This window comes from Chelonia mydas, chromosome 23, assembly GCF_015237465.2.
Source record: "Chelonia mydas isolate rCheMyd1 chromosome 23, rCheMyd1.pri.v2, whole genome shotgun sequence".
NCBI classification, from domain to species: Eukaryota; Metazoa; Chordata; order Testudines; family Cheloniidae; genus Chelonia; species Chelonia mydas.
The window spans coordinates 7,866,765-7,891,132 of record NC_051263.2 but is presented as its reverse complement, the minus strand read 5'-3'; the positions used below and the strand labels follow the sequence as shown (position 1 = coordinate 7,891,132).

General features: G+C 63.5%; 1 protein-coding gene across 1 annotated transcript; it reads left to right on the top strand.

The window, feature by feature from the left end:
- The first annotated feature begins 8,478 nt into the window (after positions 1 to 8,478).
- LOC119564388 (vasodilator stimulated phosphoprotein) lies at positions 8,479 to 23,294 on the top strand. Its single transcript, XM_037884638.2, is given in 14 exon segments — positions 8,479 to 8,631; positions 16,184 to 16,355; positions 17,187 to 17,355; positions 17,598 to 17,661; positions 18,211 to 18,248; positions 18,713 to 18,888; positions 18,890 to 18,949; positions 19,239 to 19,366; positions 19,706 to 19,766; positions 20,013 to 20,064; positions 20,383 to 20,428; positions 21,388 to 21,463; positions 22,014 to 22,071; positions 22,339 to 23,294. Coding segments are annotated over 14 exon segments (1,173 nt in total). The 5' UTR covers positions 8,479 to 8,596; the 3' UTR covers positions 22,377 to 23,294.
- The last annotated feature ends 1,074 nt before the right edge of the window (positions 23,295 to 24,368 follow it).

Genomic DNA, 24,368 nt, shown 5'->3' with positions numbered 1-24,368 from the left:
CCTGGCCCCCATTAATCCCATGCACCCCCATCAATGTCCCCATTAACCCTGGGCCCCATCAACTCCCAGCCCCCCAATCAATGTTCCCCTGAACCCCGACCCCCCATCAACGTCCGTCCCCCAATTAACATTCTCCTGAAACCCACCCCATCAACACCCTGCCCGCAATTATCATCCACATGAACCCCGCCCCCCCCAACTGTTCCCTGCCCCACATTCCATGTTCCCCTGAACCCTGCCCCCAGTGAACTCCCGGCCCCCCAGTCAATGTCCCCATGAACCCTGGGCCCCATCAACTCCCAACCCCCAATCATTGTTACCCTGAACCCCGATCCCATCAAACCTCTGCTCCCCAATAAATATTCCTATATACCCCGGCCCCACTGCATCAACTTCCTTCTCCCCAATCAACATCCCCCTGAACCCCAGCTCCCATTAATCCCCTGCCCCCCAATAAACTTTCGCGTGGCCCCGGTCCCCCATCGACTTCCTGCCTCCCCAATCAACATTCCCCTGAACTCGTCCCCATTAACCCTGGGCCCCAATTATTATCCACATGAACCCCGGCCCCACCCCAACCACCCCCTGCCCCCCAATCCACGTTCCCTTGAACCACGGCCACCTATCAACTCTCTACCCCACAATCAATGTGACCAGGAACATCATCTCCCATCAACTCCTTGCCCCCCAATAAACATTCCCCTTAACCCCGGCAGTCCCATCAACTCCCTGCCCCCCAATTAACATCCACGTGAACCCCAGCCCCCAACAACTCCTGGCCCCCCAATCAATGTTCTCCTGAACCCCAGCCCCCCATTGACCCCCTGCCCCCCATCAACATCCCCATAAAACCTGGCCCCCATCAACTCCCTGACCCCCAATAAATGTCCCCCTGAATCCCAGCCACCCATCAACTTCCTGTCCCCCAATCAACGTCCCCAAGTACCCCGGCTCCCCATCAGCCCCCTGCCACCCAATCAACATCCCCCTGAACCCGGCCCCCCATCAGGCCCCTCGCCCACAATCAACGTCCCCATGAACCCTGGCTCCCATCAACTCCCTGCCCCGCAATCAGTGTCCCAATGAAACCCAGTCCCCCCATCAACCTCCTGCTCCCCAATCAACATTCCCCTGAACTCCAGCCTCCCATCAACTCCTGGCCCCCCAATCAACATCCCCATGAGCTCCGGCCCTCCATGAACCCCAGCACCCCATTAGTCCCTGCCTTCTCCCCACTGCTCTTCCCCAGGTGTGTGGGGCCGCCTGGCCTGGCTGCAGGGGCTGCAGATTCAGGCCCTGGTGCTGGGCCCCGTCCTGGAGGGAGCCGACACCCCCTCCCCAGGCCCAGCCTGGCCTATGGCTCCCCATAGGCTGGCCCAACTGAACGGTGCGGGACCGGCGGGCTGGTTTGGGGAAGCCCCCGCCTGACCCCTGCTGTGGGAGGGGTCTGAACCAGGTGGTAGTGGGGGGAGATGGGAGCCCCCAACACTGCAATGGGAGGGGTTTGCTCAGCTCCAGGGGAGGCTCAGAACAGGGCCCTGGGGCAGCCTGGGAGAGGAGTTGGGGGGGGAACCTGGTGCCCCCCCCCCAGTCCAGCAGCCGCTAGCTCTGGAGACCCCTGGGAGTGCTGGGTGGTCCTGAGAACTGGTGGGCGGGGTGGGGGGTGCCTGGGCACAGCTGGAGCTGGGGGGCACAGGCTGGGCACACGCAGAGCTGGGTGGGACACAATCCAGGCAGAAGTGAGAGCTGGAGCGGGATTGGCCAGGCACAGCCAGAGCTGGGGGGGCACAATTGGGGCTGGGGGGGGGGGGCACAGGCCAGGCACAGTCAGAGCTGGGGGGGCACAGGGAGGGAACAGTGAGAGCTGGGGGGAGTGGCTGGGCACAGTCAAAGCTGGGAAGGGCACAAGCCAGGCACAGTCAGAACTGGGGGGGTGCAAGCCAGGCATAGTCAGAGTTGGGGGGTAGACAGCAGGCACTGTAGGGTGTGGGGCACAAGCCTGGGATTGTGGGGTGCAGGGCAGGGGGAGGGGCAGAAGCCCTGGCACTGTAGGAGATGTGGGAGGGGGCGCTGTGGGGTGTCGGGCAGGGACTGCTTTAGGGGATGGGGTAGGCAGTTTTGGGGGAGCAGAGCAGGAGCCCTGGCATTGTGGGGTGCAGGGCAGTGTGTGTGTGTGGGTGTGTGGGTGTGTGTGACCTTGAGAGGTCATCTAGTGCAGTCCCCTGCATGAATCAAGGCAGGACTAAGTATTATCTATTCTAGACCATCCCTGACAGGTGTTTGTCCAACCTGCTCTTAAAATCCCCAAGGATGGAGATTCCACAGCCTCCCTAGGCAATTTATTCCAGTTCTAAACTAACCTGACAGTTAGGAAGTTTTTCCTAATGTCCAACCTAAGCCGCCCTTGCTGCAATTTAAGCCCATCGCTTCTTGTCCCAGCCTCAGAGGTTAAGAAGAACAATTTTTCTCCCTCCTCCTTGTAACCGCCTTTTGTGTACCTGAAAACTGTTATCAGATCCCGTCTCAGCCTTCTCTTCTCCAGACTAAACAAACCCAGTTTTTTCAATCTTCCCTCTTAGGTCATGTTTCTAGACCTTTAATCATTTTATTGCTCTTCTCTGGACTCTCTCCAATTTGTCCACATCTTTCCTGAAATGTGGCGCCCAGAACTGGACACAATACTCTAGCTGAGGCCTAATCAGCGCAGAGCAGAGCGGAAGAATTACTTCTCCTGTCTTGCTTACAACACTCCTGCTAATACATCCCAGAATGATGTTTGCTTTTTTTGCAACAGCATTACACTGTTGACTCATATTTAGCTTGTGATCCACTATGACCCCAGATCCCTTTCTGCAGTACTTCCTAAGCAGTCATTTCCCAGTTTGTATGTGTGCAGCTGATTGCTCCTTCCTAAGTGGAGTACTTTGCATTTGTTCTTATTGAATTTCATCCTATTTACTTCAGACCATTTCTCTAGTTTGTCTAGATCATTTTGAATTTTAATCCTATCCTCCAAAGCACTTGCAACCCCTCCCAGCTTGGTATTGTCCGCAAACTTTATAAGTGTACTTTCTATGCCATTATCTAAATTGTTGATGAAGATATTAAACAGAACCAGACCCAGAACCAATCCCCACTGGACCTCACTCATTATGCTCTTCCAGCATGACTGTGAACCACTCATAACTACTCTCTGGGAACGGTTTTCCAACCATTTATGCACCCACCTTAGAGTAGCTCCATCTAGGTTGCATTTCCCTAGTTTGTTTGTGAGACAGTCATGGGAGACAGTATCAAAAGCCTCACTAAAGTCAAGATATACCACGTCTACCACTTCCTTCCTTTCAACAAGGCTTGTTACCCTGTCAGAGAAAGCTATCAGGCTGGTTTGACACAATTTGTTCTTGATAAATTAGTGCTGACTGTTATTTATCACCTTATTAGCTTCTAGGTGTTTGCAAATTGATTGCTTGATTATTTCTTCTATTTTCTTTCCGGGTACAGAAGTTAAGCTGACTGGTCTGTGTGACGCAGCAGGGAGGGGGGAGTGTTGACCTGGGAATGTGGCCGGGGAGTTTCACTGGGGATGGGAGACCTGAGAGCCTGTAACCTGAGCCAGGAGGGGGAGGGGAAGGTAACACCTCTGCCCAGGAAACTGGACAAAGGCTGCAGGAGAGAGCCTGCTGCGGGGGTTTGGGTTTCAGTTTTGGGCTGGGTGGTGGAACGCAGGGAACCCCAAGGCTGGGGTCTAAGCTCCCTGCCCCCCAGAAGGATTTCACTGAGGTGTCCTGGTTGTACCTACAAGCTCTATTTTAGACTGTGTTCCTATTGTCCAATAAACCTTCTGTTTTACTGGCTGGCTGAGAGTCACGGTGAAACCCAGGAAGAGGGGTGCAGGGCCCGGACTCCCCCACATTCCGTGACAGTCTGTAATTTCCCGGGTTGTCCTTATTTTCCTTTTTATAGAAGGGCCCTATATTTGCCCTTTCCCAGTCTTCTGGAATGTCTCCCGTCTTCCATGACTTTTCAAAGATAATCGCTCATGGCTCAGATATCTCCTCAGTCAGCTCCTTGAGTATTCTAGGATGCATTTCATCAGGCCCTGGTGATTTGAAGACATCTAACTTGTCTAAAAAAGAAAAGGAGGACTTGTGGCACCTTAAAGACTAACAAATTTTTCTGAGCATAAGCTTTTGTGAGCTACAGCTCACTTCACTGAATACATCCGATGAAGTGAGCTGTAGCTCACGAAAGCTTATGCTCAAATAAATTTGTTAGTCTCTAAGGTGCCACAAGTCCTCCTGTTCTTTTTGCGAATACAGACTAACACAGCTGCTACTCTGAAACGTAACTTGTCTAAGTAATTTTTGATTTGTTCTTTCCCTATTTTAGACTCTGATCCTACCTCATTTTCACTGGCATTCACTATGTTAGACGTTCAATTGCCACCAACCTTCTTGGTGAAAACTGGGACAAAGAAGTCATTAAGCACCTCTGCCGTTTCCACATTTTCTGTTATTGTCTTTCCCCCCTCATTGAGTAATGGGCCTACTCTGTCCTTGGCCTTCCTCTTGCTTCTGATGTATTTGTAGGGTGTTTTCTTGCTTCCTTTTATGTCTCTAGCTAGTTTGATCTCGTTTTGTGCCTTGGCTTTTCTAACGTTGTCCCTACAGACTTTTGTTATTTGTTTTTATTCATCCTTTGTAATTTGACCGAGTTTCCACTTTTTGTAGGACTCTTTTTTGAGTTTCAGATCATTGAAGATCTCCTAGTAAAGCCAGGGTGGTCTCTTATCATATTTCCTATCTTTCCTACGCAGTGGGATAGTTTGCTCTTGTAACCTTAATAACGTCCCTTTGAAAAACTGTAAGCTGTCTTCAATTGTTTTTCCCCTTAGACTTGCTTCCCATGGGATTTTACCTACCAACTCCCTGAGTTTGTTAAAGTCTGCCTTCTGGAAATCCATTGTCTTTATTGTGCTGTTCTCCCTGCTACCATTCCTTAGAATCACGAACTCTACCATTTCATGATCACTTTCACCCAAGTTGCCTTCCACTTTCAAATTCTCCACCCGTTCTTCCCTATTTGTCAAAACCAAATCTAGAACAGCCTCTAGAACTTTTATAATCAAATCGAGAACCTCCTCTAGAATAAAATCTAGAACCCCCACTCTGTGTATGTGTGCGCACATCCCCCCTCTCCATGTGTCTGTGTGCGCATGTCCCCTTGTACGGTGTGTGTGCGTGCACATCCCCCGCCCGTGTGTACGCATACTGTGACAGGGTCAGGCCAGATGGCTACAGGAGAGTAATAGAAGCCAGATATATTAGCCCCAGGCTAAGTAGGTCCCTTTTCCCTGGGTAAGGTAACAGGGAAGTGTCCAGAACAATCAGGAACCTTCTGGAGACAATTAAGACAGGCTGATTAGAACACCTGCAGCCAATCAAGAAGCTGCTAGAATCAATTAAGGCAGGCTAATCAGAGCACCTGGGTTTTAAAAAGGAGCTCACTTCAGTTTGTGGTGTGCATGTGAGGAGCTGGGAGCAAGAGGCACTAGGAGCTGAGAGTGAGAACGCGGACTGAGGAGTACAAGCATCATCAGACACCAGGAGGAAGGTCCCATGGTGAGGATACAGAAGGTGTTGGGAGGAGGCCATGGGGAAGTAGCCCAGGGAGTTGTAGCTGTCGCACAGCTGTTCCAGGAGGCACTCTAGACAGCTGCATTCCACAAGGCCCTGGGCTGGAACCCGGAGTAAAGGGCGGGCCCGGGTTCCCCCCAAATCCTCCCAACTCCTGGTCAGACGCAGGAGTCGTCGACCTGGATTGTGGGTTCAGAAAAATGGCCAAGCTGAGGGCTGCCGTGAAGCTCCAAGGCGAGCAAATCCGCCAATAAGCGCGAGACCCACCAAGGTCTCTGAGGAACTTTGTCACGATACACACAGCTCCCTCGTGAGAAGCGGGTGCTGCTCCCTGCTCACGGGGTTGCCCCCTTAGCCCTTGCCCAGTGGAGCTGGATTCAAATCCCAGGGACACACTGTGGGGTCCTGACAGCTGCTCCCCAGGGACAAACCCAGCATGGGCCTCTGATTTCACAGTGTGATGCAGTGGAAGGAAATGGTGTCATCTGGTCGGGGCTGTGATGTAACGAGTCCAAAGCAGCATGTGAAGGGATCTCCCGAAGCTGGGTGATTGGGCAACAAAATGGTGGCTGAAATTCAATGTTAACAAATGCAAAGGAATGCACATTGGAAAACATCCTCCCAACTGTACCTACAAGATGACGGGGTCGCAATGAGAGATCTTGGAGTCATTGTGGATCGTTCTCTGAAACCACCCGCTCAATGTGCAGTGGCAGTCAAAAAAGCGAACAGTGTTGGGAAAGGGATAGATAAGACAGTACATATCCTATTGCCCACTCCTGCACTACCGTGTGCCGTTCTGGTCACTCCATCTCCAAAAGGGTGTACTGGAATTGGAAACCGCACAGAGAAGGGGATGGAACAGCTTCCGTACGAGGAGAAATTAAGGAGACTGGGACTTTTCAGCTTGGAAGAGAGACGACTAAGGGGGAGTACGATAGACGTCTATAAAATCATGACTGGTGTGGAGAAAGTAAAGAAGGAAGTGTTGTTTACTCCTTCTCATAACACACAAACTAGGGGTCAGCTGATAAAATTAACGGGCAGCGGGTTTAAAACAGACACAAGGAGGTACTTGTCCACACAATGCATAGTCACCTCGTGGAACTTGCTGCCAGGGGATGCTGCGAAAGCCAAAACTATAACTGGGTTCAAACAAGAACTAGATAAGTTTATGGAGGGTAGGTTTATCCATGGCTATTAGCCAAGATGGGCAGAGACGCAACCCCATGCTCTGGGTGTCCCTAAACCTTTGACTACTAGAAGCTGGGACAAGGGATGGATCACTCAATAATTGCCCTGTTCTATTAATTCCCTGTAAAGAATCTGGCACTGGCCACTCTCAGAGACAAAATGCCGGGCCAGTGGGGCCATTGGTCTGACCCAGTGTGGACAGTCTTATGTTGAGTTAAAAATAGGTATAGCTGGGAATACAACCCAGGAGTCCTGGCTCCCAACCCCTCAATCTCCGCACTAAGCCGGGCAGAGAACCCAGCAGTCCTAGCTCCCAGCCGGGCAGAGAAACCAGGAGTCCTGGCTGCCAGCCCCCTGCCCCCTCAGCTGGGCAGAGAACCCAGAAGTCCTGGCTGCCAGCTCCCCTGCTCTCAGCAGGGCAGAGAGTCCAGGAGTCCTGGCTCCCAGCCCCCGCCCCCTCTCTGAGCAGGGCAGAGATTCTAGTAGTCCTAGCTCCCAGCTGCCCGCTCTCAGCGCTAAGCTGGGCAGAGAACCCAGGAGTCCTGGCTCCCAGCCCCCCCCCCCCCCTCAGCTGGGCAGAGAACCCAGAAGTTCTGGCTCCCAGCCCCCCCCGCTCTCAGTGCTAAGCTGGGTAGGGAACCCAGGAGTCCTGGCTCCCAGCCCCCCACCACACTCGGCAGGGCAGAGAACCCAGGAGTTCTGGCTGCCAGCTCCCCCGCTCTCAGCAGGGCAGAGAGTCCAGGAGTCCTGGCTCCCAGCGCTCGCCCCCTCTCTGAGCAGGGCAGAGATTCCAGTAGTCCTAGCTCCCAGCTGCCCGCTCTCAGCGCTAAGCTGGGCAGAGAACCCAGGAGTCCTAGCTCCCAGTTGGGCAGAGAGCCCAGGAGTCCTGGCTCCCAGCCCCTCTCCCCACCCTGTTCTCAGCAGGGCAGAGAACCCAGGAGTCCTGGCTCTCAGACCCCCGCTCTCAGTGCTAAGCCGGGCAGAGAACCCAGGAGGCCTGGCTCCCAGCCCCCCGCCCCCTCAGCTGGGCAGAGAACCCAGAAGTCCTGACTGCCAGCTCCCCTGCTCTCAGCAGGGCAAAGAGTCCAGGAGTCCTGGCTTCCAGCCCCCGCCCCCTCTCTGAGCAGGGCAGAGATTCCAGTAGTCCTAGCTCTCAGACCCCCGCTCTCAGCGCTAAGCTGGGCAGAGAACCCAGGAGTCCTAGCCTCCAGCCAGGCAGAGAACCCAGGAGGCCTGGCTCCCAGTCCCCTGCTCTCAGCACTAAGCTGAGCAGAGAACCCAGGAGTCCGGGCTCCCAGCCCCCCCGCTCTCAGCTGGGCAGAGAACCCAGGAGTCCTGGCTCCCAGACCCCCGCTCTCAGCGCTAAGCCGGGCAGAGAACCCAGGAGTCCTGGCTCCCAATGCTAAGGTGGGCAGAGAACCCAGGAATCCTGGCTCCCAGACCCCCACGCTCAGCGCTAAGGTGGGCAGAGAACCCAGGAGTCCTAGCTCCTAGCCCCCCCGCTCTCAGCACTAATCGGGGCAGAGAACCCAGGAGTCCTAGCTCCCAGCCGGGCAGAAAACCCAGGAGTCCCGGCTGCCAGCCCCCCGCGCACTCTGCAGGGCGGAGAACCCAGGAGTCCTGGCTGCCAGCCCTCCCCCCCCTTCCCCTTTGCAGAGGGCGGCGGCTGGGGGCGGGCCGAGCCGAGCCGAGCCGAGCGGTGCATTGTGGAGGCGCCGGAGCGCAGCAGGGGGTTGGAGCCCGCAGCAGCCGGGACCGGAACCATGCGCCCCCAGAGCCGGGGCAGCCAGGGGCCCAGGTAGGCGGGAGCCGCAGTCAGCCCATGGGCCCCCGCCTCCGCTGCGGCCGGGAGTGAGCGCCCCGAGCCCGGCCCTCGCGCCCCCCGCCCGCTCCGCGGCCCCCCGGCCCGGTTCCGAGCGGCACCATGAGGTGAGAGCCAGGTCGTGCGCCCGGGGCGCTTTGTCCGCGGCCTGGGGGTCCCGGAGGGGGGGGGGCTGGGGGGGGGGCTGGGGGTCCCGGCGCTGAGGACGCGGCCCTGGCCGGAAGCGGAGCCCGGAGCCACCAGATCGGCGGGGTGGGGGTGCGGGGGGGTCCCGTGGGAATCACTCAGGTGCCCCCTTCCCCCGGCCTCTCTCCTGCACCCACCGTGGGGGGCGGGAGACGCCTCCCGTGGGGCCTCGAGCCCCCAGCGCTCCTGGCAGGGACTTGGCCCCCCTGCGCCCATCCCCGGGCCCCCCCCCCCCCCCCCCGCCCAGTAGCTGAGAGCCCTGAGGTTGGCCCAAGGGGAGCATAGAACCCAGGCGTCCGGGGTGGGGTGGGGTGGGTGTTGTGCTGCCAGCGTGTCTGGGGGGCGGGCAGCTGCGGGCCCCCCCCCGGATCGCTCCTGGGGCAGCCTCTGCCTGGTTCCCTGTGTCCCTCCCCCCCAGGAGACCTAGAGAGGTTTGAGCTGGATCCTGTGGGGCAGGGGCTGGCTTGTCTCTGATGTCACAGCTCGCTGTGGTGGGAGTGAATGACATCACCTGCCCAGGGCTGTGATGTCATGGTTAACGACTGACAGAGCTGGGGATAGAACCCAGGAGTCCTGGCTCTCAGCCCCCCCTGCGTTCCAACCACTAGACCCCACTCCCCTCCCAGAACCAGGGACAGAACCCAGGAGTCCTGGCTCCCATCTTCCCGCGCAACCTCCAGACCCTGCTCCCAGGAGTCCTGACTCCCAGCACCCCCGCCACACACAAGACCCCACTCCCCTGCCTGCACTTGGAGTCTAGCCCTGTACCTCATTGTCCCCGTGATGCTGGCTGTGGATGCAGCCCCCCCTACCCCCCCGCAGGTGGTTGGGACGGTGTGTGTGTGTGTGTGTGTGGGTGGGTGGGTGGAGAGGGGCCACAGCTGCGTCTCCAGCTGCTGGAACTTACCCTACCCTGGCTACGGCTGGGGGGGGGGAGAGATGAGGATCCTGCAACCCCTGTGCAGGGCAGCCCCTCCCTGCCTTTGGAAACAGCCCCCCCCCCCCCCCCCGTGCTCACAACTGTGCTTATGGGGGGGGTCATCCCAGGAAAGCCCCCCCCCATTCCCGTGCTCCGCAGCTAAGCGTGCCCCCAGCTGTCTGTGCCAAGGGGGGGTTTGGGGCTGCCTGGAGGGTGACCCTCACTCCTGCACCTGGGGGCTGGGCTCAGCTGTTGGTGTTAAACATTCCCAAGCCGCTGGGGGGGGGACCCAGCATGGGTGGAGGGGGGGAGAAATGCTCCTGGTGCTTGAAATTCCTGCTCTGTTGGGTGGGAGGGGGTGGACCCGTTCCTGAGCTGCCCTTTGACCACCAGGCCTGGGCTCCAGCAGCTGACGAGATTGAGGGTCCTGACCCCCCTGAGATCAAAGGGCAGAGTCCCCAAGTCGGCTTAGAGTGATTTGGAACTGCTGGACAAACCGGGGGGGGCTGCGGGTTGGGGCACTGGCAGAGCTCGAGGTGGGGAGCCCAGGGCTGGGAGCGTCGGGAGTGAGGGGTGCTGGCGGGGGGGGACCCAGGGCTGGGCTGGCAGGGGGCTGCGAGTCGGCAGTGAGGGGCAGCGGGGGGAGGTCAGACTGGTATTTTCCCAGGTCTGGTGCTTCAGCTCTGTCCTGTGGTTTGGCCCGGGGCGGTGCAGGGGCCGTGGGGCCGACCGTGGGGCCCGTCTGGCTTGGAGGGTGCCGGAGCCGCAGCGTCTGCATATTGCTAAAAAGCAGGAAATGGCCACAGGCACATTCTGGCTTTCCCTTCCCGTTTGTGTGTGTGGGGGTGTCCCGGTGGGGGGCTCTCCACAGGCCCCTGGCCTGGGGCTGGCCTATCGGTGACGGGCCTGGAGGCAGCCTGGGCTGCTGACCCCTGAGCTAGAGCAAAAGGAGGGGTGATCTCGGGAGGGCCTGGGGCTGTGCCCCCCAGATGGGCCGAGCCCTGGCACTTCCCTGCCCCGGTGCACTGGGGCCCTGCTCGTGAACACCAGGGCCCGACCCCCACCCGGTGCATGCTGGGATCCTGGGCACTCCTGTCTCCGTGTGCTGGGAGCAGAGGCTGCTGGGAGCATGGGGTGGGGGGGGTCGCATTGGTGCTGGGAGCAGCTGCAGTGGCCAGTGCTGGTTCCGGGGGCCTGGCCAGGCTGTCTGCTCCCACCTGGGCCACAGGTATCTGGCTGCTGCAGCAGCAGACTGTGTGGGGTGGGACCCCTTGGCTGCTGTCTGGCCTGGGGCAGGAGATGCTGCCAGGAGGGTCTCGTGGGGTATTTGAAGGGTGAATGGGGGTCTCCCTTCCCCCACCCCACCCCTGGTGCCTGCGGACACACCCAGCCCTACTGCGGGGTTAGCGGGACCCCAGATGGGGGCTCTCCCCATGGTGCTCTCAGAGCAGGCACTGTGGGTGGCGGTGGGGAGGGTCTGTTACACCAGAGCAGCCTGATGCAGCTCTGGGGTCTGTCCAAGTGGGTCCCCTCTGTCCCCTGACCCCCATGGCCAGCCTGGGGAGAAAGCCCCCTCCCCCAGACACTGTACCACAGTGAGCAGGAAGTGACTCAGGGTCTCACCCAGGAAGTGGGTGGGGGCTGGGGAACAGGGACAGTCCCGTGGGGGTGGGGGGCGGCTCCTGAACTCAGGCCCCAGCTTGACCAAAGCCGAAGCCTCTGGACTCTGGGGGTGGTCGAAGCCAAAAGACCCAGGCATGCCTTCACCCCAAACCCACCCAGATGCAGAGATGGGGCCTCCGGCTGCCCCCACCCCACAGGGCTGGGCTAGCAGGGGCTGCAGGGTGGGAGCCCAGGAGCAGGGAAGGTTGCCCTGGGCCTGACTTCCGCACACTGGCATGCTCCTCCCCAGAGGCAGCTGCCTCTGCCTCCAGCTTTGGTGCCTCCCTGAAGGTCAGGCCAAGCCTGATCCCAGCCCCCCACCCTACCAGTGACCAGTTGCCTGTGGGGGGGGCCAGGGGATGGGTTGGGGGTTGCAGGATCTCAGCCCTTCCTCTAGTTTGTTTTAGGGGTGGGTGGATTCCTGACCCCCCACGAACAGGGTGATGGGGGTGGGGGGCTGTGCCTGTTTCCCATCCCCCCCCCCCCGCCTCCTACTCCTCCCCCCCACCCCATCTGAGACAAACAGGCTCTGGCCTTCAAACCTGCCCTTATATGGTCACAGATAGCCGCTCCCCCACCTCTTCCTGCTCCAGAGTCTGGCCCCCCCCAGGTGCTGCCTCCAGGGCTGGTGCCCCACCCCCTGGTGTCCGGGGGGGGGGGGGGGCTGGGAGGAGCCTGGGGGAGGTTAGGCAGGGAAGCCTGGTGGTGGTGGTGGTTGCGGAGTCAGGAAGGCAGGGAAGCACGAAGGGGGGGGCGGGAATTGTCTGAGCCGGGTCCCTGGCCCATAGCCAGCGCTGCCTCAGTCTCTGGGCCGGCTGGTCGGGCGCTGCAGCTGACTGGGACCCGCTGCCTGGCAGCCACTGCCACCACTCCCAGGGCAGCTGGGCACCCCATAGGATCCTGCTGCAGATGGGTCTTGCGTCCACCCCCGCCACCAGCGGCTGGGGTGGTGTTCTCCTCTTGGCATGGGGGAAACTGAGGCACAGAGGGGCAGGGACTAGCCCAAGGTCACGCAGCCAGTGGGGATAGAACCCAGGAGTCCTGGCTGCCAACCCCTCCCCCTCCCATGCCTGCAGGACGTTGGGAAAGAGCGGTGACTGGCGGAAGTGGCTCGTGGTCAGGGCCTGTTGGTCAATTGCCGCCCGGCAGACAGCCTGCGAAGCGCTCTGGGATGGGCAGTGCCGGGGGAGGGAGTCTGGAAGTCCGGGGGGGGGGGGCGGGTCTCAGGGAGCCCCGGGGGTCCTAGCAGCTCTCGGGGTGCTGCTGGCTGGGGAGCTGCCAGGCTCCCAGTGTTGGGGTGTCACGGGCCGGGCAGGGAGGGCCTGGGGCACAGGGAGGAGTCAGCAGCCTGGGCACGGCCTGGCCTCCCCTCCCCTCCCCCGCAGCAGCTGGGCCAGGCCTGGGGCTGCCGCGCCCTGTTTGGATTGTGGGAGCGGCAGCTGCTTCCGCTTGGCCTGCGGGTGCTGGGGAGGGGCTGGGAGCTGGCGACATGTGTCTGGCCACCACCCCCCCCGCCCCCCCAGCTGTCAGGCACCCTGGCGCTCCTTGTGGGAAGGGTGGGGGCAGATCTGGGCCCCCAGGGCGGCTGAGCTTCCCCTTGGCCTTCCTGTGGGAGACATGCCAAGATCCCAGGTGCCCCTGTCAGGCTCAGAGAACATGGGTGGGGGGGAGGTGCCCCAGCTCCTGGGGGCAGCGGGAGTGTTTAGGGGCCTCCAGTAGCAGCGACTCAGGGTGTGAATTGGTGTCACCCCCCCCCCCACTCTGCCAGCACCCCTCAATCCCGACCTGTAGCCTCCTGCAGTCCCTGCCCTGCCCCCCGCCTCTGCTGGTGCCCCTCAATCCCGACCTGCAGCCTCCTGCAATCCCTGCCCTACCCCCCGCCTCTGCCGGTGCCCCTCAATCCCGACCTGTAGCCTCCTGCAGTCCCTGCCCTGCCCCCCGCCTTTGCTGGTGCCCCTCAATCCCGACCTGCAGCCTCCTGCAATCCCTGCCCTGCCCCCCGCCTCTGCTGGTGCCCCTCAATCCCGACCTGCAGCCCCCTACAATCCCTGCCCTGCCCCCCGCCTCTGCCGGCGCCCCTCAATCCCGACCTGTAGCCTCCTGCAGTCCCTGCCCTGCCCCCCGCCTCTGCCGGCGCCCCTCAATCCCGACCTGCAGCCCCCTACAATCCCTGCCCTGCCCCCCGCCTCTGCCGGTGCCCCTCAATCCCGACCTGCAGCCCCCTACAATCCCTGCCCTGCCCCCTGACTCTGCCGGCGCCCCTCAATCCTGACCTGCAGCCCCCTACAATCCCTGCCCTGCCCCCCCACTCTGCCAGCATCCCTCAATCCCGACCTGCAGCCCCCTACAATCCCTGCCCTGCCCCCTGACTCTGCCGGCGCCCCTCAATCCCGACCTGTAGCCTCCTGCAATCCCTGCCCTGCCCCCTGACTCTGCCAGCACCCTTAAATCCCGACCTGTAGCCTCCTGCAATCCCTGCCCTGCCCCCTGACTCTGCCGGCGCCCCTCAATCCCGACCTGCAGCCCCCTACAATCCCTGCCCTGCCCCCTGACTCTGCCGGTGCCCCTCAATCCCGACCTGCAGCCCCCTACAATCCCTGCCCTGCCCCCTGACTCTGCCGGCGCCCCTCAATCCCGACCTGCAGCCTCCTGCAGTCCCTGCCCTGCCCCCCGCCTCTGCTGGTGCCCCTCAATCCCGACCTGCAGCCTCGTGCAATCCCTGCCCTGCCTCCCCACTCTGCCGGCGCCCCTCAATCCCGACCTGTAGCCTCCTGCAATCCCTGCCCTGCCCCCCCACTCTGCCAGCGCCCCTCAATCCCGACCTGCAGCCCCCTACAATCCCTGCCCTGCCCTCTGACTCTGCCGGTGCCCCTCAATCCCGACCTGTAGCCTCCTGCAATCCCTGCCCTGCCCCCCGCCTCTGCCGGTGCCCCTCAATCCCGACCTGCAGCCTCGTGCAATCCCTGCCTTGCCCCCCGACTCTGCTGGTGCCCCTCAATCCCGACCTGCAGCCTCGTGCAATCCCTGCCCTGCACCCCGCCTCTGCCGGCGCCCCTCAATCCCGACCTGCAGCCCCCTGCAATCCCTGCCCTGCCCCCCGACTCTGCTGGTGCCCCTCAATCCTGACCTGCAGCCCCCTGCCAGCCTAGCCCTGCCCCCCCACTCTGCCAGCGCACCTCAATCCCGACCTGCAGCCTCCTGCAATCCCTGCCCTGTCCCCTGACTCTGCTGGTGCCCCTCAATCCCGACCTGCAGCCCCCTGCCAGCCTAGCCCTGCTCCCCCACTCTGGCACCGCACCTCACTCCTGACCCGCAGCCCCCTGCCTGCCGAGCCCTCTCAGAGACGGGGCCATAGATGAGCCGGGGTAGGTGGGGCAGGCTGGAGCTGGCTGGGCAGGCCACAGGCAGGATGCTGGGTGCTCCCCCTCAGTTGCTCCCTGCGGCCCCTTCCCTGGCTGTTGGTGCCCCCCCTGCCAGCAGGGCCCATGTGCAGGGCGGCCGGCCTCGCGTGACTCGGTTCCTGTGCGGTGGCCTGTGCCTAGCGTAATCTTCCTGCAGAGGAAACCCCCAGCCCCCGCCCTAGCGGCTGGTGTCTCCTGGTGGGTCAGCCAGTGCCCCACGGGGCTGGGGGCCTATGTGAGGCTCTTGCCCCCTGCTGCCTGCTGGAGTGATACCAGCGATGGCAGGGAGTTTGGGGGGGGGGGGCACGCTCTGTGTATAGTGGGGGTGGGGAGCTGCTCAGCAGTGGGGGAGGCCCAGGGCCCCAGGATGCACATCCTGGGCGGACACCCTCGCTCGGTGCCCGGCGGGGCTGGGGGTGTGGGGCTGGGAGAACGGCTGAAGGTGGAGGTGCCGCTAGTTCCCCTGGGCACTGCTGTGGGCCGGGGGCAGGGCAGCAATCTTGGGGGTGGGGGGGGGGGGGGGAGTTCTCTGCCTAGGGATGGGACGTTCCCTCCTCATTGGGCAGCCTGGCTTCGGGGCCAGGAGCTTTGAGGTTGCGACCTCAGGGATGGTCTCTCTGCTCCCTGCCCTCAGTCAGGAGGGACCTGGGCCTGCTTCTCTCTACCCCCCAGCCAGTGTGTGTGTGGGGGGGGAAGGGGTTTCACGGGGGGGGGGGGGGGGGGGCTTCTCCCCCTTGGGATCCCACCACTGGCACCTGTGCTGCCTTCGACACCTCCCGTCCCCAGGACCCAGCAGGCACAGGGACACCCAAACCAAACATCCCCTGGCGGCCCAGCCGGGACCCTGGGCTGGGAGTGGGACCTGAAGCCCTACTGGGGGAAGGGGGGGGCTGAACTACATCAGAGGGCTATTTCCCAGCCTCCCCAGAGAGGGGTCCCCCAGCTGGCTCCCACCCACACACTTTGGGGTTTGGGGGCTGTGAAGGTTCCTGGGATTTTGTGACTGATCCCACCAACTCTGAGCTGGGGGGGCAGAGCCAGGATGCTGGGGTTCTGGGGGGGGGGTCTAGGGGTTAATGTGGGGAGGGGGTGGGAGTCGGGACTCCTGGGTTCTGTGCCTGACTCTGCCATTCCATGCCCCTCCCCGTGCCTCAGTTTCCCCTGTACAGTGGGCTGATCCCTGTCCCCTGGGGTGCGGTGCCCCCCTGAGTGTCTGGGCCTGGAGTGCACTGGGGGTTCCCCTGGTGCTAAAAGGTGAGCTGCCGGCTGGGTTTGGGGGGGGCTCAGCTGATTCACTTTGGCGCGGGGAGGGGCCTGCAGGAGCTCCTCCCCCCACGTTCACCCCCTTCTCCCTCCGCAGTGAGACGGTCATCTGCGCCACCCGTGCCACGGTGATGCTGTACGACGATGCCAACAAGAAGTGGGTGACGGCGGGGAGCGGCCCCCAGGTTGTCAGCTGGGTGCAGATCTTCCACAACCCGGGCACCAACACCTTCCGCGTGGTGGGCCGTAAGATGCAGTCGGACCAGCAGGTGCGGGGGCTGGGCTGGGAGGGGGGCCCTGGGACCAGCCAGGCATCAGGGGCTCAGGGTGCGCCCCAGGAGAGGGGCTGTCGGAAAGGGTGGCCCCAGGGCTCTGCACCCCCTGTGATCTGCCCTTGTGGGGGTCCTGGCTGGGGGGAGGGGGACTGGATCCCCCTAGGGTGAGGCAAAGCTGGGCATTGTGGGGCTGGCTCTCCTGGCCAGTGTTCCAGTCGTCCCCCCCGGTTCTCCCCAAGTGCCCTGTCCCCAGAGTTTGCAGCTTGTCCTGTCCCCTAGGCTGCCTCCCCCTCAGGAAATGTGTGCTGGGCCCTGACGTGTGGGTTTGGGGCTCAACCTGGGAACCGCCCCCGCAGAGCTGAGGACTGGGTGGCCCAGGAGCTGGGTGGGGGGGGCACCTTCTGCAGCCCCCTGCTATGGGAATTGTAGGCTTCCCTCTGGTGCTGGAGGGCACTGCCAGCCCCTCGTGCTGTGCTTGGCAGAGCCGGTGCCAGGGCTGGCAGTCTGGGCAGGGGCAGGCCAAATCATCCTACCCTTGATGCTCTCCCCCGCCCCCCCAAACTCAGGTGAGAAGCCAGGGGTCCTGCCCCCCATAGCCCCCCCCCCCCCCCGAGCTGGGGTTGGAAGAACCCGGGGTCCTGGCCCCAGCCCCTCCTGCCCTCTGAACAGGGACATCCCCATACCCAGGCCAGTCCCTGGGGTGGCAGCTGCTCTTGTTTGTGTCTCACCTCCCCTCGCCCCCCCGTAGCCTTGGTATGGTCCTTGGGGGGGCTGGGATCCCATGGGCCCCCTGCTGACCCGTCTCTCTACCCCCCCGCCCCCCAGGTGGTCATTAACTGTGCAGTAATGAAGGGGATGAAGTACAACCAGGCCACGCCCAACTTCCACCAGTGGCGCGATGCCCGCCAGGTCTGGGGCCTCAACTTCGGCACCAAGGACGACGCCAGCCAGTTCGCCACTGGGATGCTGCTCGCCCTGGACCAGCTGGAGTCGGGTGAGCGGCGCCCGGCCCTGCCCCCATCGCCCAGGGGGCTGGGTGCGCCGTGGGTGGGGGCTCAGGCTGGAGATGCGGGGGCTTGGTCCCACCGCAGTGCCAGGGTTTGGGGGGCTGGAGGGCGGGTCGCCCTGTTGGAGCTGTGGCCGGGGGTGGGGAGCCGGCGCTCGGATCTCTGTGGGGGGAAGCTGGGGGGTGGAACCTGTTGCTGACCCCCACCCCCATTGTGTGTCCCGGTGCAGGCTTGGCTCCGTCCGGGCCACCCCAGAACGGCCCCTCCCCAGATGAGATGGAGCAACAGAAAAGGTATGGTGTCTCTCTCTTCCCCTTGCCCCCACCCCACCTGCGCCCTCCCACCAGGTCCCCCACCCCCTTCCCAGACCCTTGGTGGGCTTGGTGGGGTGGGCAATTGCAGGAGCTGTTAGCAGGAAGGGTCTCTCAGGCTTGGGGGGCGAAGGGGAGTCAGGGTGGCCCCGGGGTGGTGGTCAGGGGTACAAGGCACCTTCTCCCCTTCCCCCATCCCATCCTGGGCCCCTCGGTGAGGGCTGCCCAGTCGCTGACGCCCGTGCCCCAGGTGATTACTGAAGTGACCTCTCCCCCCTCCCCCTCCACCCCCCGGCTAAGCCCCCGAGCGGCTGGAGCGGGCGCTGCCGGCTCAGCCCCTAATCGGCTTGCGGCTGGCGGGGCGAGCGGCTGCCCAGCATGTGTGGGTTCGTGGTGTCAGGGATCCTGGACCCGGGGTCCCCCCAGGCCTCGCCACGCACGTGAGTGACTTGGGGTGGGGGGGAGATGCCCTGGGGGGTCCCTGGTATTTGTCCCCCCTGCTTCCAGTTCTCACCCTTCTTTGTCTCCCAGGCAGCAGCAGGAGCAGGAGCGCCGGGTGGCCAGTGCAGGTGGGTAATGCGGTGGGGGCAGGCGGGGGGGAGTTGGGGGGCAGGCGGTGGGGAGTCGGGGGGCAGGTGGCCCAGCTCCGGCACTGGGAGTCGGGGTTGGTCTGTCGCACACGATCAGCCCCCTCCCCCCCCCCCCCGCCATATCTCTAGCCCCACAGGACCGTGCCCATGGGAGCGTGGGGGGTGTCTCCCCACCTCTGCCTCAGCCCAGCAGGGTAGCTGCAAGTGGTGGTGTCGGTGGCAGGGGGGTGCCTCAGGGATTTCAACAATTCACGTAGTGGGGATTAGTTCTGGGTGCCGGGGGAGGGGGGCTGCGTGGGGCCCCCAGTCCCCAGGGTGGTCTTGCCTGGCTAAGAGGGTCCCAGTGGCATCTGCTTAGACCTCTTCTCCTCCCCCCCCCGCCCCCCCCCCCCCCCCCCCCGGTGCTCCAGCTCCTTCTAACCCCCCTTGGTCTTGTGTGGCAGGAGCTCCAGCGACCCCTTCGGGGGGAGGCCCCCCGCCGCCCCCAGGACCGCCACCCCCGCCAGGGCCGCCTCCGCCGCCTGGCCTGCCCGCCGCTGCTGGGGGGCCACCCCCTGCGACTGGGGGGCCACCTCCCGCCCCTCCTCTGCCTGCTGCACAGGGCCCGGGGGCGGGAGGCGGGGGGGGCCTCTGGCCTGGCAGCTGCCATCGCAAGCGCAAAACTCAGGAAAATCGCCAAGGTGGGTGGGGAGGGACAGGATTGGGGCGGGGGGGGGAGTGGGGTGGGGGCGGAGGTGGGGGGAGGGGTGGAGGGGGTTGGAAGAAGGTAGGGGTCAGGCGGCCCCAGCCCAGGCTGGGTCTGGCACTGGAGGTGGGTTGGCCTGTTGGGGGGCGGCGGTCCCTGCGGAAGGGGGGCCCAAGGCATCGAGCAGGGCTAGAACCGGGGAGTGTGTGTGTGTGTGTGTGTGGGGTGGTGGGGGAGGGATTGCGGTGCTGGGCCTGGTAATGACTCTGCTCCCTGTCCCCCAGCAGCAGGAGGATGGCGCTGGGCCGGCGGGGGGCAGCCCCAGCCCCGGGACGGCCCCAAAGAACGAGGCCAGCCGTGGCGGGGGGGGCGGGGGCCTGATGGAGGAGATGAGCGCCATGCTGGCCAGACGGTGAGGGGCGGCGGGGTGTGTGTGTGTGCTGGGTCTCCATGTCGGGGGGGGGCAGGGGGCTCTGTGTTGTGGGGCTGGGGTGGTGGTGGTGGGGGACGGGGCTCTGCTCTGGGAGGCTGGGGGCTCTGTGCCGGGGGGCAGGAGGGCTGCCCTGTGGGTGTGGGGCTGGGGCATGGGGGGGAGATCCCAGACGTGTCCCCAGTGCTGACTCGGCCCTGCCAGAGGGTCAGGGGCTCGCCCGAGTGGGATCTGTGGCTCCTGGCCGGGGGTGGGGGTGGCTCTCGGGGCGGGGCAGGCCTGGGTGGGCGCTAACCCCGCTCTCCCTGTCGGCCCCCGCAGGCGGAAAGCCACGCTGCCGGGCGAGAAGCCTGGGCCGAAGAAAGATGAGGACGTTTCCAGCGTGAGTGTCCTGCCCCCTCTCCGTCCCGCGGCTTGTTCCTGGGGAGGGGGCAGATGGGCTGGGGCCTGGCCAGGCTTGGTGGGGTCTGTGCTGAGTCCTGGATCTGCCCAGCAGTGCAGGAGGGAGCTGGCCCCACTTCTTGGGGGGAAGGAGATTCCCCTGGGGCTCCTTGGGGGGAGAAAGGGGAGCTCGCCCAGGGCCACAAGACCCACTGACACCCCCCCCCCCCCTTCGTTCTGCCCCCAGCAGCAAGACACCGCCGAACCCTCAGGTACTAGGACCTCGAGCCTGCAGAGCGGTGAGTGTGGGGGGGTCCCGGCCAGCCCCAGAGACCCCTGTCTCCCAGCATGCCCAGGGGGAGGACAGGTGGAGCAGGGCATGCTGGGAGCTGACTGAAGGGGGGGCAGGGGAGCAGGGGACGGGCAGCCCTTCACCTGGGCATTGTGCTGCCTGGCACTGGCTAGGGGGGGCCCACGGATGGGGGGGTGGTTCACACCTTGGACTCTCTGCTGGGGTGGGGGGGCTGGGTGTCTGAGGGCCCCCCCCTCCAAATTCCTCTCCCCATGGACCTCCCTAGTGAAAGCGCCAGGCACCCATTTCTCCCCTCTCTTGGCAGACTCGGTGCGGAGGCCCTGGGAGAAGAACAGCTCCACCCTGCCCAGGTGGGTGCTGCCCGGCTGGGCCACGGGGAGGGTGGGGGTCCAGGCGGCTGGAGCCAGGAGGGGCCAGGCCAGGCCAGGGGTCTGTCTGCCTCTCTCCTCCCCCCAAGGTGTAGTGAGACCCAGGAGAGCAGAGAATCCCCCAGTCCCGCCCGGAGTAGCACCAGCCTCTCGGGGTAGTGCCCGAGCATAGGTTGGGGCACCAAGGCCATAGGGCAGATATGGGGCAGACTGAGCGGTGGGGGGGCACTAGGCCTTGCTCCAAGGGAGGAGGAGGCGGGTATCCTGGACACAGGGGCTGGTGGAGCAGGTGGGCCCCTAGAGGGAAGTGTGTGTGTGTGAGGGGGTGGTGGATGGGGACCCCATGGCCAGGGGCTTTCCGGCTGGGCAGTGGTGCCAGGGCCCAGAGCTGTCCCTGAGGCTCCAGCCTGTGGAGCTGGGCATGGGGCTGGCTGGGGGGCGGCGCATGTGCTGCTGGGGGCAGGGGCGATGCAGAGCCCAAGGGCGCAGGGCTGGGTGGGGCTGCGGCTCCCTGGCACCGTACCCGCTGGGCAGCAAACAGCCACACCGCCGGGCTTGGCCTCCCCTGATCCTTCTGAATATCTCCTCGCCCTGCTGCGACCTTATAGCCACGGCGTGATACCTCAGGCCTACCGTGAATATTCCCCCCCCCCGACCCCAATTGCACGTGGGGAAACTGAGGCACCAGGCTTGGGAGGGAATTGCCAAAGAGCACAGTAATACAGATGGGGAAAGAGCCCAGGAATCCTGATGCCCCTCCCGTAAGTGGGCTGCCTGTTAACTCTGGAACCTAATGCTGTCTGTGTGTCACCCCAAGCTGTGGAGCCCCCTCAGTGGCAAGGCTCTCGGACAGGGGTGGGATCCCTGCCAAAGAGGGACATAGAGCCTCGTGGCGCTTCTCGCCCCTAACCCGTGCTCCATTTCCCCCCCTCCCCCCCCAGGATGAAATCAGCTGCCCCTAGCAGCACAGAGCCCCCGGCCAGCACAGATGAGTCCGACCTGGAGCGGATCAAACAGGTACCAGGGTGGGGGAGGAGCCAGGAAACCCGGCCCTGGGGTGACATAGGGTTCGTTCCTAACCCTGGGACTCTGCTCGGTGACTGGAGCAGGACCCCATGACCCTGAGCATGGAGGTGGGGGTCTGGATTGGGCTGTTGCTGGGGGGAGGGGTGCAGGGGTGGTGGTGCTGGAGGTGGGGTTTGCATGGGGGAGCAGTGGGGGGGAGCTGTGCAAGTGCCCGGTGTTGGGGGGGAGGCATGCTGGGGGCTGTTGCAAGACTATGTGGGGGGGATGGGGGGACACTGGGGGGAAGAGAGGGTGCCGGGGGCAGGAGTGGCTGTGCACAGGGGATGGTGCGGGGGGGGTGTTCTGGGGGGGAGGGGTGCCAGAGGAGGGGGCAGGGCTGTGCGTAGGAGGGGGTGCTGGGGAGGTTCTGGGGGTGGGGCTGCATGTGAGGGGGTGCCAGGGGAGAGGGGCAGGGCTGCACGCAGGGGTGGTGGTGGGGGAAGGGTTGTACACGAGGGGGTGCAGGGTGGGCCGCGCCCCCTAACGCTGCGCCCTCACCCAGGAGCTGCTGGAGGAGGTGCGCCGGGAGCTGCAGAAGCTGAAGGAGGAGATCATCGAGGGTGAGCCACCTGTAGGGGTCGCTGAGCTCGGTTCCTGCCTGCTTGGTGCGGGGGGCCCGTGGCATGAGGGATCCAGGGGGAGGGGGGTGTTCTCTGTGCGCGGCCCCAGTCCCCTGCAGATGCCCCAGCTCCTGAGCAAGGGCTGCTTCAGATTGGAGCCCCCTGGCTGCTTCCCGGTGGCCGTGGGGCTGCCTGGCCTGGCATGTCTTCCCCCTCTCCCCCCACATCTGGCTCCTGGACACTTACCTCCCCCTTCTCTCTCTGCAGCGTTCGTCCTGGAACTGAGGAAGCGGGGCTCGCCCTAGCCCCCCCATCCCACCTGGCCGGCGGTCCCAGGGCTGCCGAGGCTCCAGCGCCACCCACGGGTTTATCGTCTTTGACACGCGCCCCGCCCCCTAACACTTGAAGCCCCTCCCCCATGCACCCCCTCCTCCGGCCGATGGTTACCGGGGCGCCAGCCCCACTGTGCAATTCCAGGGGGTGGCCCAAATTCCTGGAGATCCCCCCCCCCGCCGCCCCCAATCCCTCTGGGGCTGCCCCGGGAGCTCCCAGGCTGTGCCTTACCCCTGGGGCAGGAGCAGAGCAATAGCACCCCCTGCAGGCTGCTGCCTACCAAAGGGCCCTCCCCCCCAGACAGCAGGGCCTGGGGGGTCTGCGGGAGGAGTTGGCGTCATTCCTGCCCCCCAGGAGCAGCCGCAGAGCTGCCTCCCCCTGGGGGCCTGGCATGATGGAGAGATTCCCTGAAACACCCCTGCCCTGCCAGGAATTGGAGGGCCAGGGATCCCCCCCAGCTGTACACCACCCCCGGGGATCCCCCCCCCAGTCCCGCCCTGCGCCCACTCACTGCTTCCTGGCCCCCAGCTCTGCTGGGTTCAGCTTGTTTTATATTTTTTTACACGGGGGGGAGGGGGAGTTTTTTTATCTTGGGGGTGGGGGCCCCCAGCTGGGCAGTGACAGGAACTGTCCTGAGGGGGGGTTGATCCTTTACCCCTGGCTGGGGAGGGGCAGACTCTCCGCTCTTTTCTATGCGGCTGTTACTGTTCACTTTATTTTTTGGGTTGTTGGTTTTTTACTGATTTCTGGGGCATTTGTGCCCAGTACCAGGGTGAGATGCTTTTCCCCTCCCCTGCGCCGTGCCGCCTGGCGCCGGGCCCCCCCGCCTGGCGCCGGGCATGGACCCTTGGTACCCAGTTCTGGAATAAACCTTTCCTTTTTGTAAGTTACACTCCTCCCTCTGTCTCATTGCGGGGCAGGACGCCTGGGTTCTATCCCTGGCTTGGGGAGGGGAGTGGGGGCTGGGGTTAGAGTGGGGTGTGGGAAGGGGGTTCAGGGGTCACAGCAGGGCCACTAGGCTCTACTCAAAGATAGTTTGTGCCTTTGTGGGGGGGTTGCATCAAACCCTCCCTCCCAGCCTGTGCCGAGGGGGGACAGAGGGGCTGCTGGAGTCCAGCATCGTTGCCTGAGCGACACCCCAATTATCCCCCACCGAGTGCCTCACCAGCCCCATCAGCCAGGGCTGGGCCTGGGTCCCCCATACGCCCCTCAGCATCCTCTGCCCGCTGTACCCATCCCCCTGGGCTGGCAGCAGGGCCAAGCTGGGCACCTGGGCCCTCCCAGGGCTGCCCATGCCAGGTGCCTGCCTCGGAGCCCCACTCACCCTGGCGGGGTGAGAGGAGGGGGCCAGCAGGGGTTGGGGGGTGCACCTGGGGCGTTGCTGCTGCCTCCAGCCAGGCCGGGGTGCATGGGGCAGGGAGGCCACAAAGGCTGGGACTAGAATAAATTCCAGGTGCCCTGGGGTGGGGGTGGGGAGGGGGGTCAGGGCAGCCCCAGGAGGCTGCGGGGTTGTAACGGCCATAAAGGGGATCTCCGCTGTGCCTGGAACCACCCCCAGCACCAACAGGGGCGGGAGATGGGGGGGCCCCACTACAACCCAGCTGTGGCCCGGGCAAAGGCCTGGGGAGGGGTCCTGCCCCCCAACACCCTCCGCCTCGGAGCCAGGGGAAGCCGGGTGCCTTGTCACCACGTGGCCTATTCATTAAACACTAGGAAGGACGGAACTGGGGTTGGGGAGTGGGAGCAGGGAGTGGGCTGGCCTGGCTCCAGGTGGGGGTGGTGGGGTGTAGGGCCCCCCCCCTGGGGCTTTGCAAGGGACACAAGCTGGGCTTTTGCTGGAGTTGTGTCCCCCCCACTCCCCGAACGTGGCCACCTGCAGGCAGGCTCAGGCCTGGACCAACTTGGTGGGGGGGTGGGGGAATCCATCTCCCTCGGGGGCTGGGGGGGGAGCAGGGCGCAGGACC